This window comes from Myxocyprinus asiaticus, chromosome 38 (assembly GCF_019703515.2).
Source record: "Myxocyprinus asiaticus isolate MX2 ecotype Aquarium Trade chromosome 38, UBuf_Myxa_2, whole genome shotgun sequence".
NCBI lineage: Eukaryota > Metazoa > Chordata > Actinopteri > Cypriniformes > Catostomidae > Myxocyprinus > Myxocyprinus asiaticus.
Window position 1 is genome coordinate 7584143 of NC_059381.1, and position 13146 is coordinate 7597288.

General features: G+C 36.5%; 1 protein-coding gene across 1 annotated transcript in view; it reads left to right on the forward strand.

Annotated features, from left to right (window-relative positions):
• Positions 1 to 11324, forward strand: part of LOC127428825 (probable E3 ubiquitin-protein ligase HERC1) — a 117856-nt gene extending 106532 nt beyond the window's left edge. The window contains exons 72-78 of the mRNA XM_051677441.1: positions 1247 to 1416; positions 2215 to 2380; positions 2530 to 2606; positions 3033 to 3285; positions 3859 to 4011; positions 4707 to 5012; positions 8030 to 11324. Of these exons, the coding sequence (XP_051533401.1) occupies positions 1247 to 1416; positions 2215 to 2380; positions 2530 to 2606; positions 3033 to 3285; positions 3859 to 4011; positions 4707 to 5012; positions 8030 to 8215 (1311 nt within the window). The 3' untranslated portion in view covers positions 8216 to 11324. The remainder of the gene's footprint in view (positions 1 to 1246; positions 1417 to 2214; positions 2381 to 2529; positions 2607 to 3032; positions 3286 to 3858; positions 4012 to 4706; positions 5013 to 8029) is intronic.
• Positions 11325 to 13146: the final 1822 nt, after the last annotated feature.

The window sequence follows — 13146 nt, forward strand, 5'->3', positions numbered from 1 at the left end:
GGAGTCATTACATTGCGCGCTTCACAACACACACACAACAGTGATTCAGTGTCAGTGATAAAATGATGAGGAAAGGATCTCTTAATGCTATTTGTTGTACAAAACAAACCTAGATGGAACTTGTCACAGAAATTAAGTATTTTTCAGCCTAAGTAAGGCGCATTTTAATTACCACAGAAGCATGTCAAGTCTTAACTATCACCAAAGCGCAGAATGAGACGTTTTTGTATGCAAGAGCTTTTCATGTGGAGTTCAAAATGGCGCTTGACACTGACGCTGATGGCCTGACGCGAATCATTCACGATTGCTGTCACAAAGCAGATAACGACAGTCTGCTGGCAGATTAATATTGTGGAGGATGAGTTTAAGAGATTTAATGCCCATTGCAATGAATATGTAACCTATGTGGGGGCTAGTTCTTTCAATTAGTCAAACTCCCACTTAGACTTTGGGAAACTTGAATTGGTGATATTTTAATGCATTTCTATCTTTATACTGTGGAACGCTTTGTTTGGAAAGTGTTAAAGCATTATATCATTACATATTGTTTTGTTTTCTTTCCTAAGAAAGAAAGAAATGCATTTTGACAGGAAAAGAAGTATATTACAGTCAAATTTCAGCACTTTCAAAATCTGTGATTAATCGCGATTAACTAAACAATTATGTGATTAATCGCGATTTTAAAAAATTCGACTGACAGCACTATAATTTATACTAATTGTAAATTTATTCTCAGATTTTTATTATATTTAAATATTAATTATGATATATTAAATCACATAAAAATTGAATAATTGTATTATATAATCCATCATAAATCTAATAATATCCATCAGGTTTTTTTACTTAAAACAATGTCAGTTGAGTAAATGTATCTTGTTTTAATTATGTTATATAATACTGTATATGTATATTTGCAAATTTTATAAAACAATTTACAAATATTTAAAAAACAACACTATTAAAGAAAATGACTGTTTGCATTGATTAACTTAATGAAGTTTGTTTGTTGGTACCATTGGTGATCCAACTCAGATTGTGAGATCTGAGGAAAGACACTGTACTCTGTCTTCCTACCAAGAAACTTTTCCTCTATCCTTTTCTAAGCTCAGCTGAATTTTTCTGTGCAGTGTTAAGTGTTCCTTGTTACAGTTCCTATTATTTATTTCTAGTCTGATTGATCTGCGTTGGTCGATATCTGAGCAGTAGTTTTGTCTGACTTTGCTGCTCTCTGGCTTGTTTCCAGGTGAATACTTCTCGCTATAGCTCTGGTACCGCTGCCATTGTACAGGGTCAGCTGCGAGGCCTCCTCTCCCCAAAAGTCAACACACTTCCTCTTGTTCGCACCATCGGCAGAACCATGACCCAGGGAAAGACCTACGGACCCCAGATCACAGTCAAAAGAATCTCCACTAGGTACAAGACAGAGCTTTAAAGGTGCTGTAAGCGATTTTTTTCATAGAAAGATATGCAAAAAATAATCCTCCCTGATAGATATCACTAAAATAACTGCCCTGAGATATCACACCGATCAGTGTGACAGTTATAATGTCTGTAAAAATTAAAATAAACCGTGACCGTGGACATATTAGTTCTGTAACCAATCAGATGGTGTCTGAGGCATTTTCTGCCTGTCAATCATTTTGGACATTCTCATAGTGTTGTCGTTGCAGTGAATTATTGAGGCTTAATGCCATATTCTGATTTATAATTTGTCAGCTGAAGGCACTGTTTCGCTACTGTTGTGTTTGACAACCATGGGAACATGCTTTGTATCAGTTTCAACGGTATTAGTGCAGTGTTTTGGAAAGAGAGGGCGTGGCTAAACCAACAGCTCAGTCACATGGAAGTTAGAACGGGTAAAATCGCTTACAGCACCTTTAAACTGGAGCAATCTGTTTTACACTGTCATTTACAAGCTTTACTTGATAACTTATGTAATGTTTTTAAAGAAAAGCACACAGCACCACAGGACAATTGCATTTGAAAAATGGCGAACTGTAATGTGTGGTTTCACAACGAATGTTTCGGTTCACACAAAACGTGTTTTTAGCATTATGTAAACATGCCGCGTCAAGTTAAAAAGAACTTCAACTTTTGAAAATGTGTCTTGAAACCTGCGATCTGTTCCAGTCGTTGCAGTTCACCTAGCTTTTTTTAGCGTAATAACGCGTTCAGTCTGAACAAACCATAACTCTGTCCTCCTGTCCACAGGGGGCGCTCTAGCAAGCCCATATTTGTGCAGATCGCCAAGCAGGTAGTGAATCTGAACCCCACGGAATTGCGTCTACCCTCCAGAGCGTGGAAGGTGAAGCTGGTTGGAGAGGGGGCGGACGATGCCGGGGGCGTATTTGATGACACCATCACAGAGATGTGCCAGGTGAGTCAAAACTCAAGAGGTATGTCTGAAAAAATAACATCTCTGGTTTTGTTCCTCAATAGATTATAGAGTTCTTTCTTCCTCACTTGGTCACATGAGAGAGTTTCACTTTTCATTCAAACATTCAAAACTGTATTTCTTTTTCTCAGGAGTTGCAGTCTGGTGTGGTCGACCTGCTCATTCACACTCCAAACAACACTGCAGATGTTGGTAGCAACACGGACAGGTACATTGCAGACTCTTGCTATGTTTACATGCAGCCTAAAAATGCCTTAAAGGGATGGTTTACCTAAAAATTATGTCAACATTTACTCAACCTCATGTTGTTTCAAACCTGTATGACTTTCTTCTGTGAAAAACACAAAAGCAGAATTTTAGCCTCAGTCACCATTCACTTTCATTATATGGAAAAAAGATGCAATGAATGTGAATGGTAACTGAGGCTAACATTCTGTCTAACATCATCATTTGTGTTTTTCACAGAAGAAAGAGAGTCATACAGGTATGGAACAACATCGTTTGGATTTAATTTATTCGGATTGATGAAAATATGTACATGTAAACACAGTCAATGAGATTTACATTTGTGTAAGCAAAATGTAATACAATAGACTATTTCTATTCACCTCTACTGTCTGACTGTCTGCTGCAGGTTTTTGCTGAATCCAGCTGCAGTTTCAGAAGATCACATGGTGCAGTTTCGTTTCCTGGGTATTTTAATGGCAGTGGCCATTCGAACTAAGAAGCCTCTGGATCTGCACCTGGCTCCATGGGTGTGGAAGCAGATGTGCTGTATTCCTCTGGGAGCCGCTGACCTGGAGGAGGTCGACCTGCTCACATACCGCTCTCTTCAGGGAATCTTACACCTGGACAACAGTGTGATCAATGAAGAGAACTTCACAGTGGTGAGCCGCACAGCCCAGAGAGAGGAGCATGTTGTAGATATTATTACACCAGTTCATATTATCAGTTCCATGTTCAAAACAAGTTCTCATACATAATTTCTCATAAACAAACAAATATCGCATTTTTATTAAATTGCTCTTACAATGAAAGTCTATGGGGCAAAACTTTATGTAGCGTTTAACAGAAATGTGCATCTCATATTTTTTTAAGCACTTTTATTAATTCTTCTGTTCGAAAATGTGTGTTATTTTAGAATCTGAATCAGCCCTTTAATGCATGGATTCCTGTTCTAGGCAGATCATCACACACTAGTCTTATGTTTACATGTATAATGTTTAAAGTCTTTTTTGTTTAATTTATTTTAACATTTATTCTGTTGGAACACCTTATCCCATGGATTTCTATTGCAAGTGCATTACTGTAAACATGATTTTTGCTTGCTTTTACGCACTGAGTGTCAATGTCACAGATGCAGGGTTGAATTTAACTTGGTTTGATCCGAGAACATTCCTTTAAAGACTGTAATTTCTCATTGTCTGTTCCCACCTCTACATATTTCTCTGTATGCGTAGATGATCCCTCTGGACTCATTTGTGGCTCACAGTGCGGATGGCACACTGGTTCCTGTGGTTCCTGGTGGACACAACTTCCCCTTGAATTTCTCCAACAGGAACGAATATGTGGAGAGAGCTCTGCACTACAGACTACATGAGATGGATCGACAGGTACGTGAATAACACAAACTTGTTTTATATACATTTAACCTTGTGCATTTAAAGAGATTTGAATTTTTTGACAGTTGGAGTTTTGAGAATAGTCTTGGTCCGTTTGATCATTCCGTCAATGTAACTCTATGGGATTGCTTTCGGATTTGTGATCGGCAGACAACACAGTGCATTCTAACATTCTAAACGATTGGTTTCTATGAATGTATGCACACCGCCACTCTGTTTGTCGGCAGCGCCCAGCTACGAATCCAGAGGATGCTCAAAATGCTGCAGCAAAATTCTTTCATACACTAACCTACAAACTCATCAATGTCACTTTGTTCATTCTTGAAAAAGTACAAAAACCTTTGTAACTTTTGTGTGAATGGTGACTAGATTCACAACTTTGGACTGCCACCTGCACCGCATCGACGCGTCTTGTCTGCAATACCTGTGCCTGCGCTTCTCGTCTGGTGTTTTAGTGTGGATGAGTGGCGTAAACGTAGTGAAATTACTTGTATTATTGTGTACGTGGCCTAAGTTAGAACAGTCTGTACCATGTTTGGTGGATGTAGCATAAAACCTCTAGTAGGAGTTACACTTGATCATTTTGGTCTTGGTGTAGGGATTTTTGAAAAACCCTAAACCATGTCTGTTCAATAACAGTAGGCTTTTTAAAGCCAACATAATGACTGAATTGTGTGTTCCTGTAGGTGTCAGCAGTGAGGGAGGGCATGTCCTCCATCATTCCGGTCCCACTGCTCTCACTGCTAACAGCTCGACAGCTGGAACAGTTGGTGTGTGGCCTGCCTGAGGTTTCCGTGGAGATGCTCAAGAAGGTGGTGCGTTACCGTGACATTACCGACTGCCACCAGCTCATTGGCTGGCTGTGGCAGAGCCTTGAGGAATTCACCAATGAGGAGAGAGTCCTTTTCTTGCGCTTCGTGTCTGGCCGTTCCAGACTGCCATCCAATCCAGCCGACATCACACAAAAGTTTCAGATCATCAAAGTTGACCGGGTAAGTTAACACGGCCAGGTACAGAATATGATTTATCTTTAATCTAAAGACAAAATATTTAGTCGCTATGAATATAATGAACATTTAAGATTGAGTTTAGGTGTGTGTGAAGATCAGATCCACGCAATCCATTTGTCATTGAATAATGTCTCTTTTAATACCCTTTCTGTTCTTTACAGTCAATTGTCGAACAAAACAACAAAAAAAATAAACATTTAATTCCAATAAAACACAGCACAGATGCAGTAAAGAAGCCATTTGACTCCAGTTTCGTTAATATGCACTTTCCCGAAACATGTTCACTGAACTGGTGCTATTCTTAAAGAGACAGTACCATTTTAGCACTTGTTTTACATGTCAGTATAAATACTTATACATAGTACAAATTATGCATGTAAAAATAAAACATGTAACAATATACAGTGAATATATATACTATACATACAGTGTGTGTGTGTGTGTGTATATATATATATATAAAGCAATATCACAGGAGCAAGAATGCGATATGGCGATATACATCAGCACTGCTGTGATTCGGCCGCAGGCACAATGCTGCAATCTGGAATCTGGTTACAGATTATAGATAGTTTTAGTGCTGTACTATACATACAATATATATATATATATATATATATATATACTGTATGTGTTGTATATATATTTACTGCCTAGAGTTTGTGTAAATCAGTCTGTTGTGTCTCTCAGCTGTGATGAGCCTTAATGCTGAAGTTGTTAGTTTAAAGCCATTTAAAGCTATTTCCTAGATTTAGTAGTGTAGTAATAATACGAGTGATCAGGGAGTGCTGTTGAATATAAACACTGAGTGACGCTGACTCACTTCACGTCACTAACTGGCTCATATTACACACAAAAATGGTCTTTTGTCGCCACCTGCTGACTAAAATATGTAATGTCAAAAAATGTAATGTAAAGAGACATATACAGAAGCTCTGAACACATCTGCACTGCTCTTACACTTTAGTTTAGAACAGCACGAACACATGCGGAGTGATACAGTGAAGCGTTGGAGTGCTGATGGTGTGAGACTATCAGTACTCATAGAACATACCTCGTCCAATCAGATTTGAGGTCCAGAACTAACTGTTGTGTGTATATATATATATATATATATATATATATATTAGAGCCTGACCGATATGGGATTTTAGTGACCAATACCGATTTTAGAGGGGGGAAGTTCACTGATTACTGATATGGTGGCCGATATAGTTAATTTCTGAGCTGGAATGAAAACAGACCTTTTCTATGTGGATTGTGCACTGATTTTGCACCGATATGACTATAAAAAGGTACTCAGAAGGCGGCTTTCTTAAACAAATATTTTTATCAAAGAACATTGTCAACATTGGAAAAAGTACAATATTTCCCTCTGAAATGTAGTGGAGTGGAAGTATAAAGTAATAGAAAATGCCATGGTAATACTCAAGTAAAGTACAAGTACCTCTAAATTGTACTAAAGTACAGTTTTCTTGCTTATCAAAACATCATCAGCAATATTTCGCTGTTAATGTATAACAAAACAGTCACAAACAATAACTTATGGCTCGCTGCTGCCGAGTCAAGAGATAAACAGCATCAGCGGTGTTACACTGTATTCTGGTGGAAAACCAGACTTTTAAATATTACATTTTGTAAATGCAGCGACTGGAATTGTTCAGTTGAAGGGGGTACCAAACTGCGAATCATGAACAAAACCATTTGGTGAATACATGTTTACACATTAGCTTCCACTCAGCTGACAAGGTATGAAAGTAGCTACGTGGTTAGCTAGTTAGCTATAAGCTCGTTGTCACGGAGAGTAAAAGATGGACGTTGTTTATTTACTTTCCAGCATTGCGTCTCACCAACTAGGTAACAATGTAGCATGAAATCAACACTTAACAGACACAATCCACCACTGCATCGTTGTCTGCTGAGCTGCAAAAAGATGCTCTGCTTACCTTTCAATCTGTTATGTTACTGACTGCACTGACAAACTATAGCTGGCTAACAGCAAACAGGTGTGATAAACATGGTATATATTAGTTATATTGAAAAGGGAAAATGATTGAGTCATTGTTTATTAACTTTCCAGTTTGTGTTTCACAAACTAGTTAGAAACTTACCGAGAAGACACCACTTAACACTGCACCTCTTAACTCCGCCCTGTCTGCAGAACCACGTCAGCTCAGCTCTGTAAACAATGGAGTCGGAGCATGCTCTGCTGGACAAACTACGTTATGACACCAACTCTGAATCACCCCAAGCATTGTTTTCTGCATTATATGTTCTGAAAAAAAGTTTTAATATCTGCGCATATCAGAAAACATATATGCTGATACCAATATATCTGTGAAAGTCTAATATCGATAAATCGGTCGGGCAATAATATATATATATATATATATATAGATATATATATATATAGGGGACCTTTTAAATTGGTACATTATGAAAATATTGATTTTAAAAATTTTATTTCTTCATAAGTCTTTTTTTTTTTTTTTGGTCACATTTTACCATGATTCATGTTCAATCAATAAATATGATGTCTTGAGATTGCATATGCCTGAATATACTGTATGTTTATGCTGTATATATATATATAATAGCCTTAACATTAGAGATTATTTATTTCATATGTAAGCAAAATGGACATTATAACTAGCATATCCTAACCCTAACTGTATTATGCCTTATTTTGCTTAGTGCATTCCAAATCATAGAAGTATGGGAAAGGTTCTCAGATGACATATATGCATCCATGCATGTTTTAGGTTTAATACTATCCACAAATAAATGAGCACTCTGATGTGGATTTATGTGATTATGTGACAAAGTGGTTTGTTGTGTCGAGAAACAAATTTATGACATACTGGCTTACTACATACTACAAAGTTTCTACTTCACAGACACACAACAGCCAGCACTGTATGTATTTCTGTACTTAATAAAAAAATATGTGAATTGGGATGCAGCCCAGGTTTTATCCCCTCTATATGTTCTCTCAACAGCCAGTGAACGGCCTTCCTACGGCCCAGACGTGCTTCTTTCAGCTCCGCCTTCCTCCCTATACGAGCCAGGCAATACTAGCTGAGCGCCTACGCTACTCTATTCACAACTGCCCCTCCATAGACATGGACAACTACATGCTGTCTCGCAACACTGATCCGGCCGACGGCTCTGATACGGAGTACTGACATGGCACTCGCAAAATAGATGCTGTTACACTAGAAAGCACAAAAAAATTACAACAAAATAACAGTGTTTGTCTAAAACTCATATATGTCTCTGGTTGGTCTTTTTCCTCGCACATGCAATACATTTCTCACTCATAAATCCTCTTATATTTGCTGTCAGCAGTATAAAGATTGCACTGCAGCAGCCAGTTCTTCCACCAGGTCAAAAGCAATTCATTTGTTTATTTATTCATTTTTATATTGTATTCTTGTCTCTGAATGGTTCCGGATACTTCCTAAAGCTAAAAATACACCATATTATTTGTAAAAACTGACAAAAATTTGTATAAATGTTGAAATATTAAATATTACCACACAAGCTATGTGCCTGGAATGGTCACAAGGTTGCTTGTGAAGTTACTGACGCAAATTGGGGTGATTCATAAGTAAGCACTTGGCAGCTAGCTTATGTCCCAGTTTATGCCAAAAGCTTTTAAAGCAATATAACACCATAAAATAGAAAATTCTGTCATTATTTACTCTCCCTCAAACATGTATGGATTGATTTCTTTCTTTCGTGGAACACAAAAGGAGATTTCAGGTTCGACACAAGTTGAGCTTAGCATTTGTGGCATACTGTTGATTACCAAAAAATGTTTTTTTTACAACGGAAACTTACAACGGAAGTGAATGGGGCCATTTTTTGGTGGGTTTAAAGGCAGAAATGAGAAGCTTATAATTTTATAAAAGCACTTACATTAATTATTCTATTAAAATGCGTCTATTATATGAGCTGTAAAGTTGTTTAAATCGTCATTTTTACAGTCTTTATGGTTTATGGCGTTACGTCGTCATGCAAAATTTGGTTATAACTTTACACAGAAAAGGTTTGTTTTTATCTAAACTTTATCACACTGAAATCATGTCAACACTCATTGTTTACGTCTTGTGGCTATACTTTTGAAATAGTGAGTATTTTAACGTTTACGGATTGGCCCCATTCACTTCCATTGCAAGTGCCTCACTGTAACTTAGATTTTTTTTTTTTTTTTTTAAGAAGATGGACAAGTCGAAATTAATTTTTGTGGTCAACATTGACACAAATGCTGTTGATTGAGCTTAACTTGACTAGTTGCTATTCTCTATGCAATTAAAATGAATGGGGACTAAAGCTTTCAAGCTTAAAAAAAAAAAAAAGTACACAAAAGCATCACAAAATGGATCACATGGCTTGTGCGCTATATTCAGTCTTCTGAAGCCATACGATAGCTTTGTGTGATTTAAAGACAGAAATTTAAGTTGTTATACACTTTTAGTCTCCCCCTCTAATTAGCTTCTAATGCTGTTTTGAACTCGAGAACCGGTTCAACTGATTCATTTAAAAGATCTGAGACAAAAGAATGATTCATTCATGAATTGGTCATTGCAATTTCTCTCATAAACTTTCCTGGATGTCCTAAGAACATAAGTCAAGATTTTCAGAGAATAACAGCTACAATTTTGGTCTGTTTCTCAGACAAAGCTATCATATGGCTTCAGAGAAGTCATATGGATCACTTTAATGATACTTTTATGATTATTTTGTGTTCTTTTTTTAAGCTTTAAAGCTACAGTCTCCATTCATTGTAAATGCATGGAAAACAATCTTCAAAACATCCTTTTTGTTTTCCACAGAAAGAAATGGGGAAGAAAGAAAGTCATAAGGGTTTGGAACAATATGAAAGTACTGTATATGATGACAGAATTTACATATTTTGGTGAAATACTCCTTAAACTACTGTACTGTACACTATATCTTCTGGCTCAGTGGGAAAAGTGCTATAAGTCTGAGAAAAAAGCCCCTAAGCAGTCACGGGGTCGTTCGGGGGCTTCATATTTGTGTTCATGAATGACATGTTAATCGATAGTTCTCAGTAAATTCTATCTTAAATGAATGTATACTTGCAAATGCCATGCACGTGTGCACTCAGAACATACTTTTATTTGCCAAATACTGTACTAATGTTCTACATTACATAGGGTTTAATGAATTTTAGCCCTTTTTTTGCAACTGTGAAAAAACGTGTGCATACTTTTTGGTGATTTTTGTGTCTCGCATTCTCTCCAGGAAGAGAGTGCAGGTTTGTTACACAATGCTATGCTGGAATGTAAAACTTGTTTTGACTGTTTTTACTGTGGAGAAGTGTGTTTGACATAGGAGAGACTCTCCCACTTTACTGTAGAAGCTTCAATGACTTCTGTATGTGGTGGTTTACAGTATTGCTAAATTATATATATATATATAAAAAAAAAAATGTTTTCTTTTTCATTGTTCTTAAAAATATTTACCTGAGTGAGCTCCATGGGCTGGAAGGGAAAAGGATCCCATTTGGATGAGGAATATGGTAATATATGGCTGCTGCGCTATTTTGCACTTTAGAACTGTATGCATTGCGCTTAAGCATAAGAAAAATCCTTATTCATTACAATATTTACAGCTTACAAACTGCTTCATCTAGAGATCCTTGTGTTTCTCTTGACCTGAGCCACAATGGCTGATTTTCTATCAAAGTATTCAGAACTAACTTAAAGTCTAAAGTTCCATATCGTACCAGTACACTTCCCTGGCACGATATAGTAGTGTTTTAAAATACTCTTGTTTTCAGAATAAGCCATAAACTAAGAACGCTGAAGAAGTCTCATAAACTGTATGATATCTTTTGGCAATGACCTCTCAGATGAGATGCTCTGTACTCTAAATTAAATTGTGTGTACAGACTTTTGTGTCAGCATTTTTAAATCATTGTAAAGAGCATTTTGTTGTTTATTTCAGCCATTTTTTTTATTTTATTTTTTTTTATGCCAGCTCTCCTAGATAGTTTACCCAAGCATGCTGTTCTTATTTACTCAGTCGCCATTTATTGTATGGAAAAAAAATAAAAAAGATGAAATGAAAGTGAATGGTGACTGAAGCTTACATTCTGCTTAACATTTCCTTTTGTGTTCCACTGAGGAAAGAATGTCATACAGGTTTGAAACAACATACAGTAAGTAGGTGACAGAATTTTCATTTTGGCTGAACTATCCCTTTAAGTTTAAGACAGGAAAAGAGTACTGGCTTTACCATCTAAAAAATAAAACATTTTCTATCTTAAACCATTTTCTGTGGCATCCTTTTAAAGACAGTGAAGGAATTTATTTTCTGAAATAGTTTTGCGTCCTCTCACAATAATTGTTGAGTTCCCTCTCAATTATTTTGGGTTCCCTTGCTGTAGTTTTACCCATCTCTTACAAAAATTAACTTTTGCAAGAGAATTTACCAAATTTACTACAGGTTACTACATTGTTGAACTATGGTATTTTAGTAAAACCATAATAACCACAGAATTTATCATGGTTTTACTACAGTATAGTTCAACTATGTTATTTGTTGTAAAACCATAACCATAAAGTTTACCATGGTTGTCATATTATAAACATGATATTTGTGATCAAACCATAGTAATAATACAGAAAACCAAAACAAATTTTGCTCATTCTGAAAAAAATAAAATAAAAATAAAAAATTTCTACAGTTTTTGCTATAGGTAAGTTTTGGTGCATTTTTAAAAACAATGGTAGAAAAAAAGGTTATTACAGTCATGGTTACTGCATTTTTACCATAGTGAAACCATGGTTAATTTATTAGAACTAATGGTGTGACTATAGTAAAATGTCTCCGGTTACACATGTAACATCGGTTCACTGAGATGAAGGGAATGAGACATTGCTAAGCACTATGGGGAGTGTCCTTCAACACGACCTTGCTGAAAAAAGACATTCACGCCCCTTCAGGCGGGCAGTTGGCCTACAGTTGCAATCAAAATTATTCAACCCCCCTGACCAGCAATACATTCTGGTGATGTGAATTTAAACACATCAACTAAAACATCAGTAAACAGTCAAAGTAAGTTTTTAATACACATTTGAGTGATTTTGAGAACAAAGAGTTCAGTTTACCCAAATATTAAAATAAAAAATAAATAATTCTCTCCACAAATGTCATGTCAAAAATATTCAACCCCCAAAGTCAATCATTTGTGGAGCATCCTTTATCCTTAATAACAGCAAATAAATGTTTCAAGTAAGTGTTCTCAGGCTTCAGACACCTCTCTATTAGAATTTTTATACATTTCTCATGAGCAAAAGCTTCCAGCTCATTGACATTCTTTGGTTTCTGTGCTGCCACTGCTTCCTTGAAATCCCAACAAAGGCTTGCAATGGGATTTTAATGATGGACTGAAAGGGCCATTTAAGGATATTCCACAACCTATCCCTGACAGATTTTGGACAACTTGGATGTATCCTTGGTGTTATTGTCTTGCTGGAAGGTCTAGTGATCACGAGCTTCAATTTACACACTGAAGGCATCACATTTTTCATGCCAAAATGGCCTGATACCTGAAAGAATCCTGAATGTCAGTCAGGATAGCCGTTTCCTGCAGCTGCAAAACACCCCCATAACAGGACTGACACACCCCCATGCTTGACCGTGTCATCACCTTGTCATCTTACTCCAGACGTACTGCTGACCCATGGGTCTAAAACTCATTTTCAGTTTAGTGTCATACATCTATAAAACCTTCTTCCAGGACTCCACAGTTCTTTCCTAATTCTTGAATATTCAATCAACTAGAGTCAACATTTCCTTTGGTGAAGTTTTGCTTTCTTCCACACCCCAAGAAGGTTGCTGTTGTACCATATTTAAAAAAATGTATGAATGGTGCTGTCAGCTTTGTCTATTAGAAATTGAAGTGCCTTGGAAATGTACTTTTAGCCATGACCTTTCTTGTGTAATGAAATAATCTCCTCTATTAGCTTTTGAGACAGCTTATTTTTAAATGCATTTTTTGCATAGAAATACATTTTTTTTCTTAAAACGCTAAACTTAAATTTTAAAACTTAAATAAGTGCCATTGCAGATTGATCACTTA